The sequence below is a fragment of the Anabrus simplex genome, chromosome 1, assembly GCF_040414725.1.
Source record: "Anabrus simplex isolate iqAnaSimp1 chromosome 1, ASM4041472v1, whole genome shotgun sequence".
NCBI lineage: Eukaryota > Metazoa > Arthropoda > Insecta > Orthoptera > Tettigoniidae > Anabrus > Anabrus simplex.
The window spans coordinates 1,553,911,103-1,553,934,875 of record NC_090265.1 but is presented as its reverse complement, the minus strand read 5'-3'; the positions used below and the strand labels follow the sequence as shown (position 1 = coordinate 1,553,934,875).

At 40.3% G+C, this 23,773-nt stretch overlaps 1 protein-coding gene across 1 annotated transcript in view; it reads left to right on the top strand.

Moving 5' to 3' along the window:
• The window catches only part of MKP-4 (MAPK Phosphatase 4), a 106,104-nt gene that overhangs the window by 16,980 nt on the left and 65,351 nt on the right, over positions 1 to 23,773 (top strand). Inside the window, exon 2 of the mRNA XM_067153293.2 lies at positions 20,019 to 20,150. Within this exon, the coding sequence (XP_067009394.2) occupies positions 20,019 to 20,150 (132 nt within the window). The remainder of the gene's footprint in view (positions 1 to 20,018; positions 20,151 to 23,773) is intronic.

Sequence of the window (23,773 nt, the reverse complement as noted above, 5' to 3'; positions counted from 1 at the left end):
CAATATGTATCTGACGTGCTGAAAAAAGTGAAACTACCACGTCAAAACCTGATCAAAGGTGAACTTAAAGAAAGAAGCTAATGAATTTCGCAAAGACGATAGTATAATTGTAATTCGGGCTGACAAGTGTAATGTTTCAGTCATCATGAATACAGCTGATTATGAAACAAAAATGAACAACGTACTAGAAGAAGAAACGTATAAGAAAGTAAGGAATCCCACTAAGAAAATTAATACACAGGTCACTCAACTAGCGAAGAGCTCAGCACTTGCAGAACACCTTACTAAATTCAGACCCGTTACCTCCAGTCATTTATGGCCTCCCAAAAATGCACAAGAATGACATGCCACTAAGACCAATCATGAATGCCATTGGTTCTGCGACACATAAGTTAGCCTGTTATATTTCATCACTGTTACAGCCAGAAAGAGGGAAGATGGAACATCAGGTTAAAGATTTGAAACACTTCTTGCAGAAGTTGTGTGAGCTACAGGTGGAGAAAGGTGACATCCTGATAAGCTTTGATGTTATGTCACTTTTTACTAATATACCAGTAGAAGAAATACTATCTTACATCAGATAATACCTGCCTGAGGACTTGACCAATCTGGCAGCAGTTTGTTTAAAATCTACTTACTTCTACTTCAAAGCAGATTATTACAAACATACAGAAGGAGCAGCAATGGGTTCACCTAAATTCCATTAACAGTAAGATCAAGTTCACAATGGAAGTAGAAAATGAAGGTAAATTGCTTTTTCTTGATGTGTTAGTATACTAGAAGAATGATGGTACACTAGGCCATGCAATGTACAAGAAACCTACACATTCTGAAAAATACCTTCATAAGTCCTCACATCACCACCCCTGCCATAAAGCAGCTCTCCTTCGAACGTTATTTACTAGGGTGAATAACGTCGCAGACGCTGATAACCGCTCAAGTGCATTAAGAGAACTGACAACGTCCATGAAGAAAAACAGCTGTACGTCAGGAGACATAGCACGAGCTGTGAAGATCAAGAAGCCTAACAGGGATAGTATCAACCAGGACTACAGTAGAAAGAAGAAAGTATTCCTTCTTTACGTGGCAGGTATAACTGACAGAATAGGGAACATTCTGAGGAAGTACAATATAATTCCAGTTTTCACCACAGACCGGAAGCTCAAATCCCTGTTTCGACCATTCAAAGAAAAACCACATCTTGAAACACTGGGCGTGTATTAGTGATGGGACATTCAATTCATTTTACTTAATCGATTCATTTGATTCCGTTCACGTTACTGAATCGATACAGTGATCCGATTCACGGCTCACTGGTCACCGCTCCTACTGCATCTGTGTAGTATGTGCTGGTAAGACAGCAGCAACAGCATTCAGTGCTCGCAGCTGCCATCTGGTCTTCATACTATGAACTCCTTTCTTAGAAAAAATGCTAGTTACTCTAATACATCGAAGGTTTCCAGTGACGCAGGGTGGGAAAGGTTAGGATTAGGAAGGTAGCAGCCATGACGTGAATTAAGGTACAGTCCCAGCATTTCCTGGTGTGAAAATGGGGAAACTACGGAAAAACCATCTTAACGGCTGCCGACGGTGGGATTCGAACCCACCATCCCCCGAATGCAAGCGCATAGCCACGCGATATTAACCGCACGACAACTCGCTCAGTCATTTTTTTAAAAAGTATTTTTCTATCAGCTGAGGATTGTTTTAATAGTCATATTTTGTATAGGTTACCCGAAATGTACAGTAGCCCGCTGGTTTTCTGATTCAACATACTGTTATTGCATCTGTCCACATATGATTGAAGTCTTGTGCAACGATGTGACATATGAAATATAAAACAGGTACTTTTGAGTGGTCATGAGCATGACTCAGTCATAGGGCAGGCTAGAGTCGAGTTTAATTGTCAAATGTCAACTAAGTTATAATACTAAGATTCATTAAACTAATAAATAGTATAACCTAATAGCCTACCTACTTACTAGCTACTTCAGAATTATGTTGTGACTACCTTTTTAACACTGCAAATAAATCCATCTATTATTTAAACCTCCCTGTAAGAAGAGGGCAGTGAATGCAAATGGGTATTATTTTCAAATGAGCTGAGCTCGAGAGTCCATTATAGCATACGATTCTTTCAGTGTAGCATGGCTCACTGTATGTCTCGCTGCAGTGAGCCGATAAGGAGCCGTGTGTATCTTGTGTCTCACTGAGCCGCGCTCGTTCACGATTCTTTCGATGTGCCATGGCTCACTGTATGTCTCGCTGCAGCGGAAGCTCGGCTCTCCGCGTGTCCAGTGAGCCGATAAGGAGCCGTGTGTATCATGTGTCTCACTGAGCCGCGCTCGTTCACGATTCTTTCGATGTGCCATGATTCACTGATTCACTGTCTCGCTGCAGCGGAAGCTCGGCTCCCCGTCAACGTCCAGTGAGTGCGCCACTCAGCACTGTCCGCTGGGAGTAAGCTGAATCATGTGCCGTGAGCTCGCCGTTCCTGTGAATCGATTCACTCGGACACTTGAATGAATCGATACACTGCTTCGAATCATACATTCAGTAGCCAACACTAGCGTGTATGACGTTCCATGTGGTTGTGGTTGCTCATATATTGGCATGACGAAAAGGCTTATTAGCACCAGGGTGAAAGAACACGTCAGGTCAGTAAAGAATGTCACTCTTTCATTCCCCACATAGAATGCCATAAGCTAGTCTGTCATAGCAGAACATTTCTGCAGTACAGACCATGAAATCCTCTTTGACCAGGCAAAGATCATCGCGCCTGTAAAGGACTTTTACGCTCGTCTAGTAAGGGAAGCCATTGAGATAGAGCTGCGCCCAAATAACATCAACAGGGAAGAGTGCTTCAAGTTATCAAATACATGGAGACCTGCACTGCAGAAATAAATGAATAACACCACCATAGCATAGCGGGACAAACTTAAGAAACTGTCGACAGATGCCAGTGAATCAATAACTTTCCTCCCAACCACCCCGATCCTTGAGTCCAGTTAATGCTGTAGGCCGTGGATAGTGCGGTCATGACTTCCACGTTTCTTCAAATTTCTTTGCTCACTGTCGGAGGCAGAACTTCATATGCCCTGATGAAGGCCAATGCAATTTGGCTGAATGCTCGGCTTCATTAAATAAATATATATAGTGGCTTTAATCCAGTTACACATTTATTTCTTTATGTTAATATAATGAGCAACGAAAACCTATGTTCATTACTTAAATGGCAGAAGAGTGTTCATGGCTGTGTGCAGCCTAGTAATTCCAGCTCTGGAATTTTGGACTGTTAGATCGACAGTTCATTAATAGTGAGAAAATGTGCGGTTTTTCATTTGATCGAGTGTTTTATATGATAGCATTGCTTTTCATCGAGACCTAAGTTTTAATTACATGTTAAGTAAATATTTTGTAAAAAGTGTTTTTTCAAATATGCTTCTGAGCAGAAACTTAAAAGAAGCAATTTAAAAGATGTTTTTTATCTTCGTAATTGGAAGAAAAATTGTTAACCATATTTTAGTTAAGGACGAGTTTTAATGACTTTTTAAGCATTCCTCCCCATCCCTCCACCACCTCACCACCATCCTCCTTCCCCAATAGACAAAGTCATAAGTTTCCCATAAGAGGAGATCAAGGCTAATACGAGATCATATATTGTGTCTACTTTCACCTTTTTTATATTTACACATACGTGAATGTAGCTGATTATGGCTGCAAAGGAGTTAAAACATGTACTATTAATGATTTTATAAAATTGCCAAAGGCAAATAAATGTATCGATTAGGTGGCTGAATAATTCTTTGATTCTTAGATTGTCATACCGATATGGACATGAAGCGGATAGTTCGTAATAAGAGTTATCGGAAACAATATATGGCCCCCATGATCCCCTGATTTAACAGGTGGTGGTAGTGGGGTAGTGGTGGTTATTGCTTGAAGAGGAAGTACAACTGGGCAATCATCCTCAATTAACACTAGAGAGGGAAAAAATGGATGGGATCTGACTCTTCAAAAATTTGAGGTATCGTCCAAGGAAAGGCAAGGACCACAAAGGGTATGAAAATGAAAGGTTCCCTAGGCCTCGCAACCTAATATCATTGGGGTCAGAAAAGAACAAGAAGCGGAGGCACACCCTCTCCCCTTTGGCTCTAGTCCTTGTATTCCTATGACGTACCTTTTGTGGAGTGGGAATTGTGAAGCATAGCGAGTAGAAGGAAGAAGTGTGATCACTCCCTTAATTCATCGGTTCCTCCGCTAGGCCGCTCTTCCAGCATTATTTGAGCTTGAGCTTACAAGTCAGCATACGAATAAAAGACAATTAATGCATGCAAAATATTATGCTTTAGCTTACCATTCCAGAAGTTAGTTGTCAGATACTTTAGATAGCTTCTGGGTAGACTTGTGGTCTTAGAAGATTTCAGTTCCTTTCTCATTTGTCTTGTTACAAAATAAAATTGACATTTCATATAATGTAACATAAGTTTAGGGATAATGCCCGCAACATGGTCATCGCAGCATCCTAATTCTTTCGAATTAGTAGTGATACTGTGCAAATTGTCCAAACACTTGTAAAATATATCGCCCCATAGACTATGTTCACAGGAGAGTTTTTGTTCCACTACACTTTCAACTAGCACGAACACATTATAAACTGCTCTTGAAAGATGGTTGAGGAAAGTGCTGTCAGTACTGTATTTATTGCTATAGTCCCTAATGAATGTGAGGGGCTGTGGCAAGTATTTCCTTTGTAGGCTTTCCATGAAGCAGGCTTACACATTTATGACATTTTGTGACCTTGGGTACATTGCGTACTATATATCCTCCTAGATAATAAATCTAATACTCCTTTGCAAGACTGCGGCTATCACTGTTAATTAGAGCTAAATTGTTCTCCCAGTCCGGTAAGAGGTCATCCATGTTCTCAGTGAAGTCTAGTGCTTGTCTTATTTTATTTTGTGCATTTTCTACTACTGTCTTACTTGTCTCTTCTGTCTTCTTGGCCAGTGTTCTCATTTGATAGATGAATGATGTCAATGTCAGTTCAGATTTGGGTTCACACTTACTACGCGATGACAGGGCAAGTTTGGTTGGGATATAAATAGACTACAACATGTGTAAATTCAGAAAATCTATTGTTGAAGAGTGGTCGTCACAGCTTAATGAGCGTAGTATACCAGAGTGCCGTTTTAATGGATCTTGATTCAGTTTGGCTGTGAGTACATATCAGAATCCATTATTCCATAAATACTCGGACACCTGTATTGTGCTCTCAATTGTTACTGTTAGGGATTCAAGAGCTCTTTCTGAAGCAAAAGTATTATTCTCCACTGAGATTATCTCTTCATTTTATTAAGGTTTGATGCCCTATTGAATTTTTATAAAGAGCCCCGGCTGGTGTAGAACTATTTAATACATCTATTAGGATGTTTAATTCCCTTGTGAACGTTTCTGTCGGTTCGCTGTTTTCAAATTCCTTCAAGATTATCTGTCTAAAGAACTTTATGCCATTTGCAACAGAATTGCTAAATAACTGAAAAGCAAGTCTCACGTTCATGCGCTGAAATGAAGTGGGGTCTATATGTGCAGATGTTAGCTTGTGGCAAACTTTCAAACATGCAGATTTATGGCAGTTATACATTTCAAAAACTTGTTGATAGAATTTAAAGTCCACAACATTATTGTAATAGACTTGCTGTTTGTTGTGAAAATTATTTCTGATGCACTTAATTATATGTACAGCATTTGAAAAGGCCCAAAGTCTCCTACTAGAATCAAAAGGATCAGAAATAGAGTACACGACCTTCTCTTCTTTTCCATTTATTCCTAAACATTTCCACACCTTTTTATTAGACTGCCTTCCGTCTCAAGTGAAACCTATTTTGCTCCATTTGTAAGACCACCTGGATTAAAATTTGTGCCAAATATATCACCAGGTGTGGAATTTCGGCTTGCATACACACCAACTGGTTGAACCCAATTATGCAATAGGGGCACAAACATGAACACTAACGCATGATTTGAGGGTTTATTTTTCCCGTGTTCTTGGGTGTGTTCTACTAAATTTACGAATCCATCAACTTTTAATGAGATGGTGTTAAACTGAACCTCTTCTCTCAGTTTTACTTCATCATACACTGAAGAAAATGGAAATTGCAACACCCAGAAGGAGTGGTGCTACATTGCTGCAATTGAACATGCAGGATGAGTGTTCGGTTGTGATTAGATGATTACACTTTCAGGTCCCTCTGACCGCAAGTTTGGACAACAATCAATACAGGATGTGCCCACCACGAGCTGCAATACATTGATGAATTCATCGAGGCATGGAGTCAATAAAGCCCTGGATCGCTTCCTGAGGAATTGTGGCCCATGTTTGCTGCACTGTACGGGTCAGTTGTTCCAGAGTTGTGGGTGGCTGAGGACGGTTGGCCAGTTGTTGACCCATCATGTCCCACACATGCTCAATAGGACTGAGGTCCAGGGATCTGGCGGGCCATTCTAAGGTTGTGATGTCATGGAGAACTTCTCTGGAGATGCGTGCAGTTTGAACCCGGGCATTGTCCTGCTGAAACATCCCATTAGCAATGTTCACCATCATAGGGACAACCACTGGATTGAGTACCCTATCAACGTACTGTCGAGCAGTCATAGTGCCCGCAACAAGCACTAATTGTGATTTCACATTAAAGCCAATAGCTCCCCAGACCATAATGCTTGGTGTTGGCCCTGTGTGCCTCTCGACAATAAGATCTGGGCAGCCCCTCTCCCCAGTACGTCGGCGCACACGATTCGGGCGATCACTGCCGGCAAGACAGAAGTGCGATTCATCACTAAAGACGACCCTATGCCATTCGTCGACCCACGTTGATCTTTCTCGACACCAGGCCAGCCTTACACGTCGCTGTTGTGGGGTCAATGGAACACCTTCTGCAGGGACACGGGCTCGTAAGCCAGCTGCATGCAGGCGATTACCAACTGTTTGTTGTGTAACGTAGGGTGCCACAGCTGCTCGAATTTGCGCTGCTGTTGCATGGGGTTCCATCCGGGCCATCCGAATGATGCGGCGATCCTCTCTCACAGTTGTCTGTCGCACTAGGTCTGTGCCAAGTCTACGAGTGTGGGTACCTTCATTTGACCACTGCTGCCATACACGCTGTACCGTAGATGCCTGTCGGCCAACACGTGCAGCGGCAGTCCTTAGCGATAATCCAGCCTCACACAGCCCAATTATCCGAGCCCTCTCAAACGGCGACAGTTGTTGATAGCGTGCTCTTTTCTGTCATTGAGGCATGTTTGACAGGGAACACTTCACTGCACAGACTGCAAGTCAACTATGCTACAAAGAGCCTGTATACTGGAGTTGATTCCACCATGACCAATTAGGTGGGGAGACCTGTAGCAACAATCCAATGGATCTGAAACTTCGATCGTTTACATACCTATATGGCATCATTCCATATCTTGAAAATCAACACAAACGACCAATGCCTTCATGGTGTTGCAATTTCCATTTTCTTAAGTGTATATGAGAATTCCCGTGTGATTGTTTTCACTCTTCTCATCACAGAAATAGTTCTCAGTAGCACTAATGGCATGGGTTTTCACCCCGCAAGGGCACTTAAGACCTATAACTAATTTTCGCAGGTGAGCCTCCGAAGGAAGGAGAAGCATGTCATGCCTTAAACAGTGTCTATAGCCCTTAGGTGATTTCATTTTAAATAAGAGACTATCTAAAAGGAATTCATTATCATAGCTCATCCTTTTCTTATATCTTAGCTGACATTTTTTAGCATGGTGTCAATAATCACCTTTTGCTTTCTGCTTAATGTCGGCTCACTTGAATAATTTGGCTGTAATTTGGAATCTCTTAGTTGTTTTTCTAGCAACAAAATCTTAGCATTAGCTATTTTCAATTTATTACGGATAGTCATTATATTACGCCAGGTATATTATGCACCAGTTTTCAGTTTCCATCTATCTCTAGGAATTTCTACCTGTTCGCCTTGTATTACAAATGAATCTGATTTAACAATAAATTCATCAGAAAAATGTAGATCGCACACATAACACTTATCAGAAAGCTTTTTGTCCTTTCTGGGAATCGCCTTTTCCTATTTTAAAAATTCTGCTTCATTTTAGGTGGTTTTGAAGAAGTGTTTACCTTTTGTAGTTTTGTAGCCAGACTTACATCCTGGAACGAAGCAAGTAGGCATATTTTCCTCATCGGTATTTTTGTAAGTTTTATAAACTCAGCACTATATTTACACTAAATAAAAGAGTACCATCACCAAATCACACGCTCTTCACTTTCACTTAACAATAATGCACGACAATTAAGTTTTTTCTTCACAGAACAACACTACCGAACATAACCATATTACAGCTACAGATACCAACCCTCAGATAGCAATGGTGCTGCCCCTAGCGGACAATTCATCACAGTCCCTATACTAGCCAACAGCGAACAACTTAAGAGCTCACACTTTCCCTTCTACTCGTTATGTGTGAAGTGTACTCGTGCTGTGCAGTGTCAAGGCTCCTGGTGAGGACAAAATTCACAATCAAATGATTAAACATTTGAATGACCGATGTCTCAAGGATATCCTCATACTATTCAACAGATTATGGCGTGAGGGAGTGTTTCCATCTCATTGGAATGAGGGAATTGTAGTACCAATTCCCAACCAGGTAAAGACCCAAAGCTTCTGGATAGTTAAAGGCCAATATGCCTTACAGATGGCCTGTGTAAGCTATATGAAAGGATGGTGAACTGGAGACTCGTGTGGGCCATGGAAGAGAGCGGTCTCTTGGATAACTACCAGTGTGGTTTCTGCTTTCACTGGTCTTCCAACGATCATCTGGTCAGACTGGAGAACGCCATTCAGGAGGGCTGTCTCCAGAAGGAACATCGAGTCGCTGTGTTTTTTGACCTGGAAAAAACTTACAACACTACCTATATTGGGAACTTTGTGTCCCTCCGGCTCTGTCAAATCCGAGTAGGGAATGTATTTTCCTAATATTACTTTAAAGGCAATGGAGTACCACAGGTATCTGTACTGAGTGTCACGGTGTTCGCAATTGCCATCAATAGCATAGTTGCCGCTGCTGGGCCTGTGGTCATTCCATCGCTGAATGTAGACTATATAGCTGTACATTTCAGCTCCAGAAGAATGGCGGTTGCTCAGAGACAGCTACAGCAAACTATTAACCGAGTTGACAGATGGGCCCTGCAACATGGTTTTCAATTTTCTATGGCGAAAACTTCAGTCGATGTCTGCTTGTGCACCCTGAACCAGAGCTCTGCTTAACAACAGTATCTTTCCAGTGGTAGACATCTGCAGGTTCCTGTGTCTCCATTTTGAAAAGGGAATAACATGGCAGCCTCACATACATTAGATGAAAGTATCCTGCATGAAGAGACTTAACATGCTTAAGTTTCTCAGCAGCACTTTGTGGAGAGGCTAACCATGTGGTGCTGCTACATTTTTACACAGCTACGGTTTTTCCTGGATTGGCTAATTTATGGTGGTGTGGATTACTGTTTAGCATCAAGATCAATGTTGAACCTTTTAGATAGTATTCACCATAAAGGAGTTAGGCTAGCAACCGGTGCTTTCCATACTAGCCCCATTCCCAGCCTACTTGCTGAATCAGGAGTTCCACCCATACGAATAAGGCAGCAGCGGATACTCCTCACGTACCCTACCGAAATTCGTGAAATGCCATAACATCTAAGCTATCAATGCATCTTTAATACCCAATACCACCAGAAGTACCAAAACTGGCCTAATGCCACACAGCTGGTTGGGATTTGAATTGATAGCTTGTGTCATGAGTTAGATGTGGCTACTGGTGGTTGCCTTGAGCAGATCCTTACCAAGGTACCTCTGTAGCTAGTTCCATGGCCGGATATATGGCTAGATCTACTCCGTGGATCTAGGGTGATCACGGATGCCTCTGTTAATTGGAGGTATTTCCAGGACTTCGTTCACCAGTATCCAGCTGCATGGCATCTTCATGGATGGTTCTGAAATTGGAGAAAATGTGGGTTGCTCTTTCGTCTCTGATAATGTTAGCACAAAGACCTCGCTTCCCATTGTCTGTAGCATGTATGCTGTGGAGCTTTTCGCCATCTTAGAAGATCTGCATTTTGCATTCTGTGACGAGAGAGACCACTTTCTTGGGTATACCGACTCATTAAGTTCTCTGGAGTCTATTGACACCTGTTTCGCGCAGCACTCACTGATACAACAGATCCATGACATTCTAGTTGGGCTGTGTGATGCCGACACCAGAATCACATTCACATGGCTCCCAAGCCATGTTGGGATTGCGGGAAATGAACTTTCGGATGAAGCAGCAAAGGAAGCGGTACTTTTACCTCCTACGCCTGTGTATGTACCAGCTAGGGATATTTGTTCTTGCAAAATCAACCATTGTCGTTGTCTGCTGATACTCGTACCCCAGTATTCGTATCTCTCCTGCCATTCTTCCATTATTTGATTTCAGGGATCTGATGATTTTGATAGCTAAGGAGACCAAACCTGGCATGAAACATACCATATGACCACATTGGTTGCTCCTTATAGAGGGGTGGAGGTCGTGGTTGAACCTGGCTTATTTACGCCTATGACATTTTTTCTACTTCCTGTCTACAATGTTCACATTCAAATTGTGGAACAGCAGCTGCACAGTTATGTGCCAGCGAGTGCGGCCTGCTTCAGTGATATATAAAGTACTTGGAGCAATGTCAGTGCTCCTGAAGGTCTTAGGTGGGGTGCCCTGGGGTCTCCTGCCTGTACTGATTTCACTTTACATATTTTTTTGAGGAAGTCTGTCATCGTTTATGTGCTGGACATGATCAATCTATCTGAGCTGGTGACCAACGATGGTGGCCTCTATACTGTTCATCTTGCCCTCTCTAGAACTGTTGTGTTTGGAATGTAGTCATCCCATTTGATGAACTTCTGTTGATGGAAGCATTCTAGTTTCTTCATGTCACAGCGATATATTGTCCAGGTTTTGCACCCATAGAGGAGGGTTGAGATGACAACTGCTCAATACACCTTCAATTTTGTATATATTCTTGGATCTTTATTCAGGAAGACCTGATGTGTAAGACGGCCAAAAGCTATATCGGCAGCATGTATTCTGTTCTACATTTCTCTCCCCGTTTAGCAGTTACTAGAGAGAATACTTCTTAGATACAGGAAATGATCTACTTGTTCTAGGGGCATACTGGAGATAGAAATACCGAAATCTGGAAAGGCAGTTCCAGGAGCTGGCCGTGCGAGTACCTATGTTTTAGAAATGTTGATGATTAGGCCAAATCGTTCATATGCTTTTGTAAAACAGTTAACTGACATTTGCAGCTCATCAGGTGAATGAGCAGAAGCGTAGTCATCGCATATTGCAGTTCAGTTACATGGGCGAGACTAGTAAGTCTTTCTGATCAAAGTCTGGCTTGATTCAATGGCCCTCCATCAAGCTATACTTAAGTTCCTCACCTGTATTGTTCTCAGACGATGTCTTGTTGAGCATGGCCACCAGGTACAGGGTAAAGACTGTTGGTGCAAGGACACAGCCTTACTTAAGCCCATTAGTGATGGGAAATTCTTCTGAAATTAAATTTTGGTACAACACTTGTCCAAGCATATTATTGTGGAGTGCCAGTATCAATCCAACAAATCCAACTTTAAAACCACCACACTGCTTCTGTAGGCACTGTATCGAAAGCCTTTTCTCAGATCGTAGAACACAAAAGGCAAAGGCTTTTGTTGTACTCCGCACTTTGCCTAGAGTTGTCTTGCACAGAAGATCATAGTAGTAGTGCGTCTTGAGGGACAGAACCCACATTAGGATTCAAGAAATATCTTCTTTGAGACTCTGGAGGCGATTCAACAGAATTCTAGGAATTATTTTACCAGCTGTGAAGAGCAGGAATATGTCATAGTAATTACCACAGATGCTTTGATCGCCTTTTTTTTGAAGATGGTGACAATGGTGGAATTCTTCATGTCAGCAGGGACCTTGCAAGATTTGCATATTATAAAGATCAGGGAGAATAGTTTGATTTTTGAGGCAAGCTTATATTTTGGGTGAACTCATGGGGAATGTTGTCAGATCCAGGAGCCTTTCTATGTTTTAGATTATCAAGAGGTATAATAAATTCCTGAAAAATAGATGGGACTGCCACCCAAGGTTGTGGAGGAGGTGGCACACATTGCAGGAAGTCTTCAGCAGCAGAAGAACTGTGGTTTAAGAGCACGCTGAAGTGTTCCTTCCAGTGGTTCAAAATGTCCTGTGTGTCAGTGAAAATGGTAGTATTGTCGGCAGCTTTCAGCGTGCCTAATAATTAACAAATAGTTCCATACAGCTCTTTTATTCTAGCGTAAAAGTTCTGTAGGTCTCTGGCATCAGATTGATTTTGGAGTTTCTTAGTCTTTTGTGACATTTTTGCTTGAGCTCTTGATAACGTGCTGTGTTCTCCATGGAAGATGAACTTTGAGCAAGAGATAGGTAGGCATCTCTTGTAGAACTGATGAGGCTCAGAATCTCTTCATTATCATCCTTACATCATAGCCAATGACCTTCTCTTCAGTCTCTCTGATGGTGTTTCTTAATGTGACTCACTCTGATTTAATATCTTTTGTGTTGACTGGACATTTTTTTTTTTTTTTTTTTTTTTTTGCTAGGGGCTTTACTTCGCACCGACACAGATAGGTCTTATGGCGACGATGGGTAGGAAAGGCCTAGGAGTTGGAAGGAAGCGGCCGTGGCTTTAATTAAGGTACAGCCCCAGCATTTGCCTGGTGTGAAAATGGGAAACCACGGAAAACCATCTTCAGGGCTGCCGATAGTGGGATTCGAACCTACTATCTCCCGGATGCAAGCTCACAGCCGCGCGCCTCTACGCGCACGGCCAACTCGCCCGGTAACTGGACATTTAGTTAGTTGATTTAAGAGTGTGTCTTGGAAAGCTGTGTGAACAACTTCATTCTAAAGATTGGTGTTGTTGAATTTTCTCCTGGAAGGGTTCAAGAAGTAAGATCGCGGCTTACAATGTATGAGGATCGTTAGGCAATTAATTAGAAGTCTATGGTCAAACCAGCAGTCATTAATGATACATGTTGTCCTTGAAATCAGAACATCTTTTCTGTCACACTGCTTAGTGATGACACAGTGAGATGCCAATGTTTGGAACGTGGATGCATCCACATGGCCCTGAAGCGATTAGGTAGGCAAAAATGTTTGTTGGCAGTGAAGAGCTCAGGCTCACCACAGAAACCATAAGAAGACCCCTTACGCCGATTTTACTTCGTCACTTGGACACTGACTTGTTGGAAATTTTAACCTAACATGAATGAACATTTTATTTTGTCACTATAATCATTGCATGTGTTTTGTCTTGCCATTTTTATTAAATTTTTAGCTGAAGATGTTCCATAATCAGAACGAAACGTGTCCTATTAATATATATCTAGAGATCAGGCTGAATTATGTCATGTAATCAATAAAATTATTATAAAAAATTGACAAGTATTGGAAGGTGGGAATCTCCTTATAACTTAACCTTAGTTGTGTTGAGCCAATACGGGACAAAATATGAGATTTGTTAGCTGTAATTTAGCCAACCAGGCAAAAAACAATCAAACACCTATTTGGACTTAAAGATGAAAGTGACAAAAATTGGCAAAGACATAAACCTCCTAAAACAATGTCTATATCAAAAACTTGTTCCTAAATTTCTAAATTCAGTACAGAGAAAACCTTGTACAACAAAATGGCATAAAGCTACTCAAGAAAAAGCTAATAATTTATGGATCAAAAATAAATTAAGTTTCTATACAGAAAAAAGTCTTTTATAAACACTAAGTTATATAATGCTCATGTAGAAGCTACTTCCCTTATGGCCCCTACTAAATGTCAATCAATCACTACTGATCTGCATTTAGGGCAGTCCCCCAGGTGGCAGATTCCCTGTCTGTTGTTTTCCTAGCCTTTTCTTAAATAATCGCAAAGAAATTGGAAAATTATTGAACATTTCCCTTGGTAAGTTATTCCAATCCCTAACTCCCCTTCCTATAAACAAATATTTGCCCCAATTTGTCCTCTTGAATTCCAACTTTATCTTCATATTGTGATATTTCCTACTTTTAAAGACACCACTCAGACTTATTCATCTACTGATGTCCTCCCACGCCATCTCTCCACTGACAGCTCGGAACATACCACTTATGTCAAAAACATATCAGATGTAAGGCTTTTCAGGCGTTTGCTCTATTAACCAGCGTTTCGTCTTAGGTCTGACACTAGACTCATCAGAGTGGGGTGTGTCAGATCCTACCCTCTGACACTGGGGTGTATGCAGGTGAACTTATCAGAAGCCCTTATAAGAGGCACAGTCTGATAACTGCGTACGGGAGATGAATCTCCACAATGGAATTAATGCCCGCCTAGCAATTCCAAATGGAAAATTCTAAATTCCCATGGAGGGAATTAGATATGTCAAATTAGCACGTCGAATGTTCAATTGGTGAAAAATATATGGTTATGGTTGTATGGTTATGAGGGTATTTAGAGGTTGTAGTAAGGATGTAAAGGAGAGGGCGTATAAGTCTCTGGTAAGACCCCATCTAGAGTATGGTTCCAGTGTATGGGACCCTCACCAGGATTACTTGATTCAAGAACTGGAAAAAATCCAAAGAAAAGCAGCTCCATTTGTTCTGGGTGATTTCCGACAAAAGAGTAGCGTTACAAAAATGTTGCAAAGTTTGGGCTGGGAAGATTTGGAAGAAAGGAGACGAGCTGCTCGATTAAGTGGTATGTAAATGGAAGTGTGCAGAGATCTGTACACTTTATTAACAATCATATTTATGTGATTACCCCAATGAAGGTCTTTTCTTATAATAATAACACCTAGGTACTTACAATGATCCCCAAAAGGAACTTTCACCCCATCAATGCAGTAATTAAAACTGAGAGGACTTTTCCTATTTGTGAAACTCACAACCTGACTTTTAACCCCGTTTATCATCATACCATTGCCCACCGTCCATCTCACAACACTATATAGGTCACTCTGCAGCCGCTTACAATCTTGTAACTTATTTATTACTCTGTACAGAATAACATCATCTGCAAACAGCCTTATCTCTGATTCTACTTCTTTACACATATCATTGATATATATAAGAAAACATAAAGGTCCAATAATACTACCTTGAGGAATTCAAGACGACAAATTGGGGCAAATATTCATTTATAGGAAGGGGAGTTAGGGATTGGAATAACCAAGGGAAATGTTCAATAATTTTCCAATTTCTTTGCGATCATTTAAGAAAAGGCTAAGAAAACAACAGATAGGGAATCTGCCACCTGAGCGACTGCCCTAAATGCAGATCATTGGTGATTGATTGAAATGGGGTTCCTTTTTGAAATATGGTAACACTAAAATTCAAAACATCTTAGATAAAAAACAAGAAACCTTGAATAAAAAACTTGACAAACTTACATTAAATCAAAAAAGCAAAAATCAGTCAAAAGAATCCTCCATTAACACAAAACCCAATTCAACCTTTCACTCTCCAACTAAGATTCTGACATTGTTTTCGAGGACAAAGAGTTACAGGTCATCAACAAAGGACCCAAATATAATTGGTCTAGTCATACAACCAAAAGCAATATATAACAACTATTGCCGAAGTGGAACAAGTCATAACTCAGCTTCCAATAGATCAACAACTTGAAACTAAATTCGAAGTAAAAAGAAACTTCAAGAATTATTTAAAGACCAGAAAGATAACACGCCTCATTTAGGCTACCATCTAAAGACATTAAAGTTTTAAAACAAAAAATAAAAGATAATGACCTTATAATCACAAAGGCAGACAGAGGTAGTGTGTCAGTTATCATGCACAAAAACGAATACATAGAAAAAACCGGAGCATTTTTCTGAGATAGTACTTTTACAAAAATTAAAAAAGACCCAACTAACTCTGTCCAAAGAAAACAAATACTTAAAAACATACATTTCATCCTTAATGAGAATTCAATATCAAGCTTAATTAACATGAATCCAAGATTACCGACAGCAAGAGCTATGCCTAAGATACACAAACCTGACACACCCATAAGACCAATCATTAATTTCAAAAACAGTCCCACCTATAAAACCTCAAGAACATATTAATGCTGAAAAACATAGGAAGTACTCGGCCATGAGTCTTCATATGACTGAATATAAACACAATTTCTCGACAATAGAAAGGGATTTGACCCTTCTGCGAACGTTAAACAAAGGTAAATTAATGAATATTTACGAAAATATCTACATTGAGATTGATCAGTGCTGGGGCTGTACCTTAATTAAGGCCACGGCCGCTTCCTTCCAACTCCTAGGCCTTTCCTATCCCATCGTCGCCATAAGACCTATCTGTGTCGGTGCGACGTAAAGCCCCTAGCAAAAAAAAAAAAGAGATTGATCAGAAACAAAACCCCAACCAGAACATTAACAAAATAACAGAGAATATCAATATATTGTTAGAAGAAGCTACCAAATTAGACTCATTTAGAAAAGCCATCAAAAAGGACCCCAGAAAACATCCAACACACCTCCTCTCAGCTAGCTCCACCCTACATAACATTCCCCCTACTTATCCTTCCGTTCCCCCTCGTCTATCACAACACCACTTCTCAGTTAGCCCACCCCGCACATTCCCCTTACTTCTTCTACCTTTTCTTCCGCTTCTCCTGGCCCACTGCAAGCGCCTCACATGCACACACAGAACTCAGTCAGTTGACGTACATGGCGTAAGGGAGGACGTCAAATACGACACGACCGACTATGAGGTAAATAGTTTCATTATCCATATATCCTCATTAACACACATTCTTACAAGGTTTTCTCCTTTAAAAAATATCTTCCGCCTTACGTAATTTTCTTCTTGTTTCAGACTCATTTTAGTAGTCTAACTTCAACTCAACGTCAACTACGGTTGTATTTTAAGAGTTCCCCTGACATCCATATTGTAAGAAAATCTTTTATATTACTAGTTTTAACCTCAAGATCAACAAACATACACGCCTCCACCATAAGAAAACCCCTTACGCCGATTTTACTTCGTCACTTGGACACTGACTTATTGGAAATTTTAACCCAACATGAATGAATATTTTATTTTGTCACCATAATCGTTGCATGTGTTTTAATTGTCTTGCCATTTTTATTAAATCTTTTACCTGAAGATGTTCCATAATCGGAACAAAACATGTCCTATGAATATATATTTAGAGATTAGGCTGAATTATGTCATGTAATCAATAAAATTATTATAAAAAATTGACAAGTATTGGAAGGTGGGAATCTCCTTATAACTTAACCTTAGTTCATTAGGAGCTAGTCACTGGGAAATGTAATAAGAATTCTGCTATGCAAAATCAGCTTGTGGAGTGTTTCGGGAGTAGGCTAACACAGTTTTCCTCAGACTTCTGTCAGACGTTTCTAATAGTAGATTAAGCTCAACAATCTAACACTTAGAGAATTTCCTTCATAAATACACCAATGAACATATTCCAGATGAAAGCACTTTATGCAAAACTTATGTCAGCCAGTGTTACGAGAAAGTAATGTCCAATATTCATAAGTTCGTAAGAAATTGGTACATATGGGTTTGGGTTGGTGTTGACGAAACAACATAGAAGAAACTTCCTCTTAGTTAATATAATTAATACCGGGTGAGTTGGCCGTGCGCGTAGAGGCGCGCGGCTGTGAGCTTGCATCCGGGAGATAGTAGGTTCGAATCCCACTATCGGCAGCCCTGAAAATGGTTTTCCGTGGTTTCCCATTTTCACACCAGGCAAATGCTGGGGCTGTACCTTAATTAAGGCCACGGCCGCTTCCTTCCAACTCCTAGGCCTTTCCTATCCCATCGTCGCCATAAGACCTATCTGTGTCGGCGCGACGTAAAGCCCCTAGCAAAAAAAAAAAAAAAAATTAATTATTGTTTCATGTTTTATACACACTACTATCTGATGTGCCCGTGCTTCACTACGGAATTAGCAGGCCGCATACAGCTGTGAACACTCCTCTGCCATATTCTGTTAAGTTTACGTACTACTCATTCAAATCAGCACCTCAGAGTAGGGATTGAATAGCTGGAATACAGGACTATGATGAACCAGTGTGTTACGTACCAATAGTTATCAGAAAGCTTATGAACCAGAGGAATGGTATGCTTAAACAAAGGAAGTTATCTAACTCCCCAGCTACTTCCTGGCAATATTCAGGCAGGCTGTTTTACTTGGAACGCAACATTAATCCTGTCTATTGGAGATGAGGGGCATCAGAAGAGTCAAAGCACATCACAACAAACAGTGGTCAATGTGATGTTATTGTTGATCAATTTTATGTGCTTTCGATATTGTAGGCCTTCACATTTATTTTTCTTCTGACTCTGTGATATTAGAGAATCTGATGTAAAGAGAGTTCTTCCTTCTATCATAACCCCCTCTTGTCTTGTTCTTCAAGCAATCGTTATTCTTCCTTCAAGCAGTCGTTATTCTTTAAGGGATTGTTCCTGTATGATTTTTCCTCATTTTTATAATAATCTTTACAATTAATGAATTCTGTTATTATAGTATGGTAAAACTGTATTAAGACATAAATGATCGGAAATTGTATTATCTATAACTTATCTTGTGTAGTACTTTTCGATAGGACCAATGATGTAGGTATTTAAAACTTAAATTTTAGGCCCCTTCCTCTAAACTACAATCTTGTGCAGCGTGTTGTATAAAAATGATTTATAGCCTAGACTGTAGTGACTGTATTCCCCGATTTAACATACGATTTTCATTAAATTCTGTTCATCCATTTTCTCGTGGCTTGGCTTTGATATAGATTTAGGAACAAAAATCGAAATTCATGAATTTCTCAGTTATCATAGCCGGTACGGTAAAAATGTATAAGGCATAAATGATCGGAAGTTTAATTCTATATAACTTAAGTTATCTAGTATTTATTGATAGGGCCACTAATAACATAGATATTTGAGAATTAAATTTTAGGCTTTCGCCTAAACTACCATTTCACTCAGTGTGAATAAAATTACTTATAGCATAGATTGTAGTGCCTCATTCTCTGACTTTACTTAACAATTCTAATTAAATTCTGCTTAGCCATTTTCTCATGATGCCCATACATACAGACAGAAATGACGGAAAATTAAAAAGTGCATTTCCTTGTTACTGTGGACACGACCGATACAAAAATACCATTCTTTTTAAATTCTGAGCAGTGTATAGCACGACCATGTCATTAAGGTCTTCAAGAGGCTTGCGGGGAATCTGCATTGCCTTACAGAACAGTGGCATGTTGGGTAAAAACCTTCAACGATGGTTGGCAAACTGTGGCAGACATTCATCAGGCAGGTATCCTACGAGCATCAGTGAAGAAGAAGTGCATGCTCTTGCCGCCTTACTGGACAGTGATCGAAACCAGATGATTCATGAGCTCAGAACTGTTGTAGAGATTCGACAGACAGTAGACCGCTCCATTCGCACCATCAACAGAACAGGCTCTGCTAAAGGTATACTACGACTTCCACATCGCTGGCAACAGGTTATACACAACGCTGGTGACTACATTGAAGGACAGTAAAGGGTTGCTAACATGCAACTCTTTTGTATCTGTTGTAAATAAATAGTTGCCACTATTTAAGTTCCAACCTTCGTATATGTAGACCTAAGGTAGTGTGTGTTTCTCCCCTATTTTTAAAATTTATTTTATTTATTGTTGGCAAACATTATTCTAAATTGTATTTGTGCAGTAATTTATGTGACAAAATGTATAAAATGGGATAGAATAATTTAAACAGGAATCTAAGTGGCCAATGATAATGTGAGCCCATCTTGCACATATATTGTTCTTTCTTTAAGTTGCTACTATTAATTGAAGCTTCCTTTTAAATTAGAATAATACTGAGTAATTTTTAAAATGTATTTTTAAACAGGCAATTTAACAGCTGCCACTGATGTTGAGACTCTGAGCCGTCTTCACATCAACCATATTTTGACTGTAGACTCCTGTCCTTTGCCTAGGAAAATTACTATGCTTCCTGGTGTGAAAACAAAATTTATCCAAGGTAAATATTTTATGTTACTTTTATTGCTTCTTGATGTCATTTCCTGCTATAAATATGACTGATATAATGGCATTATCTACTTTGTATTATATCATTATTATTATTTGGGGTGGGTTTTAATGTTTGCAAAGTAATTGTGCATCCTCTGGATGTGTTGTTCCCTCCTCTCCTTTGTCCAGAGGGTAGTTGTCTTCCTTCTGGGTGGTTTGCCCTGGAACCTCAGTTGTTTAAGCATCCTCCTGAGAAATGTCTACTCTTTTAAATCTCTTTTTGTTTCTCCCAGTTCCTGCAGATCCTTTTTTACTTCCATTAACCATGGTGACCTGGTCTTCCTCTTTTTCCAGTAAATGAGAACCTGGTTGGTAAACCTAACATGATGCAGCCTGTAGACATGTCCATAAAATGCCAGGCATCTCTTCATGGCTGCGTGCGTTTTTTTTTTTTTTTTCTTTCACAGTATGGTATTTGTAGAGCTCTTTGTTCCCTTCCTTGACTGGTCCTAATATCTTCAGGACAGAAGACTGATTGGTAGTGCTTCATTATTGTATTAAGGAGGAGAGATTTTATTGTAGGTGCTCTTGGACAGTTGGTATGCCAGTTCTAGCTAGTTAACTTGAGTTAATAATGCTACTCCTTTGGAGAGGTTGGTTTTCATGATCATTCCTTGCTCCAGATGCAGGGTACAAGAAGATTCACTGATGTTCGTGTTGTATTGTGTTTTCTGAAGTGAAATGTGTAGCCATACCTTTGCTGCTTGTTGTCTGAGAACATTTGGGTTGTTTCACTGAAATTTATATTGAATGAGATAGAAGTGCCAGGTTGTCTGCGAATGCCAGGCAATCAAAATTCAGTCCATTGCGCTTGCGTCCTAGAGAGATACCACATGGAATCCCCTGTTTAGCTAACTCGTTTCACCACTTTCTTTTTATCCTTTTTATCTTTTCCAGTGCACAGTTGAAGAGGAGTGGGAAGAGACCATTTCCCTGTCTTACACACCTGTCTTAATTTCAAAACTTTCTGAGAGTGTTCCGCGTGACCTGGTGTTATTTAAAGTCTGCTCGATAAGGTTATGCGTCTTCTGGTCCAGCCCTAGCTCCTGCAGGATTTTCATGAGAGTAGGTCTGTCAACTGAGTCGTACACCTCCTAAAAGTCAACAAAGACGATGACGTATTTCTTACTAGCCATTTTTACCTAACTTAGCACTGACTTAAGGTTGAGTATCTGTTCAGTACAAGAGGGCCTTTTTCTGAAACTCCCATTATAATGTCCTAGTTGTAGATCTACAGTAGTTGGGGTTCAGCTCTGTTTAATAAGGACTGAGCTCGATAGCTGCAGTCGCTTAAGTGTGGCCAGTATCCAGTATTCGGGAGATAGTAGGTTCGAACCCCACTGTCAGCAGCCCTGAAAATGGTTTTCCGTGGTTTCCCATTTTCACACCAGGCAAATGCTGGGGCTGTACCTTAATTAAGGCCACGGCCGCTTCCTTCCCACTCCTAGCCCTTCCCTGTCCCATAGTCGCCATAAGACCTATCTGTGTCGGTGCGACGTAAAGCCAATAGCAAAAAAAAAATGTTTAATAAGGCCTTGGAGGAAATTGTGTATGTGACAGGTACCAATGAGATTCCTTGATAATTATTCATGTTGGTCAAGTCTCCTTTCTTGTGCAAGGGATGATTCAAAGCAGAAGTCCAGTTACTAGGTAATGTTTCAGTCTCCCAAATGTTTTGGAGGATCTCCGTCAAATTGTTAACAGTCCCATCTCCAGCCTGCTTCCACAGTTCCACTACTACTTGTGGTTTTCAAGGACTGAATGATTTCTGCCACTTCTTCTTTGGTTGTTGGTTGAGAGTTTGGTTGCTTGATGCTTGCTTGATAAGCAAAGAATATATCAGGCGATTCACAGTTAAGGAGATTCTTAAAGTACTTTGTCAGGAGGTGGCAGTTGTCAGTATCAATATAGGTTATCTTCCCATCAGGTCTGCTGAAGTGGAGGCTGGGTGGGTTATAGAGACTGAGGTTCCATGTAAAGCTTCTATAGAAGTTTCTGCAGTTTTTCTTCTTGAAGTCTTAATCCATCGGTGTCAGTTGACCCTTTGTGAACTGACATTTTACTTGTCTGATGGTTCTGGCAGTTAACTTCCGTTTCTCAATTATTATTATTATTATTATTATTATTATTATTATTATTATTATTATTATTATTATTATTGTTGTTGTTGTTGTTACACTCTTGTTCATAAAAATCAGAACAACTTGAAAAACTAGAGATAGGAAGTTCATATTCTCAGGACATGTACATTAGTATGTTCTGAAGAAATGATTGGCATTTGAACCATGTTGGCCCTCAGATTCAAGGTCCACATCGATATCTTGGCGCACCACCACCGACAACATCTACATCAAGGTATGGGGTGCAAATGTCCACGTTTATTGCGAGATGATCGCCCTATCGTGCTGCATGACAACACACATTGTCATGTTGCAAACAATGTCAAGCTCTTATTGCAACTATAGCATTGAGCAGCCTTGGAGAACACCCTCCGTACTCACCATACATGAGTCCTTGTGACTTTGACCTGTTTCTGAAGTTGAAGGAGCCCCTCTGAGGCCGCCGATTTCCTGACGTGCCATCTGTTCTCCACGCCATAGGTTGCTCCGTCGCTGTCATCAATAGAAAGTGCCTTGCCAACGGTCACCAGCGGCTTCCCGACATTTGGCATTGCAGATGACTACATTCTGTCTAGAAAGCAAAAAGTAATGGCCGAGAGGATTCATCGTGCTGACCATATGACACCTCATAATCTGCAGGCTTTCGGGCTGAACAGGAGTCAGTTAGTAGGCCATTGCCTGTTAGGGCTGTTGTACCGTGGGGTTTGGGTGACTACAGTGAAGGACTGTAATGCAATTGTACTTGTTAGGTCATTAAATATTGCGTTCTATCAATATTGCCACTACTTTATTTACAGCCCTTGTTTTGTTCAGTATTGTACAAAATTATATTAGGCCTAATATTCATTTAAAATTGAAAGTTTAAGGCCCACTATGTAAATGATGATTTTTAGATACTGGTACAAAGTTCTGCTGATTCTTTTCCAGTAAAACCTAAGTAGAGCACAAGAACAGAAAATAACTGGCAAAGATATCGTCATTTTCTAGAATACATACACTTGTTCATGCCTCGTGGTTGTGCCTTCACACAAAATAGAGAAGCTGGAGTGCAAGTAGTAGTGTATGTTTATCCCTCGGAATGGAATGGTATTGTATCACCTACTTACAGAAAATTGACTGGGCCTTTAGCAAAAGTACACAAGGATATGGCATTTGACTGTAGCATCACTTGACATTTTTACTAAAGATTGAATCATCACTATACGTAGGTACCACAAATTTATTTATGATGGGAGAGATGTGTCTGTTTCTGTTGTTCAAGACACTTTGGTGGAGACAAATTTCTGTCTAAGATGAAACATACTCTTAATTAAATGCATTCTCGTTATACCAAGCTTCATTCCCCTTGAATGGCAAGAAATACAATGACGTGATCAGACTGGCACAGAGGTACATTCCTTCTGTAAATAAATAAAATGCCATGTGGCCTCCGGAGGGGCCTGGTGCAGGTCTT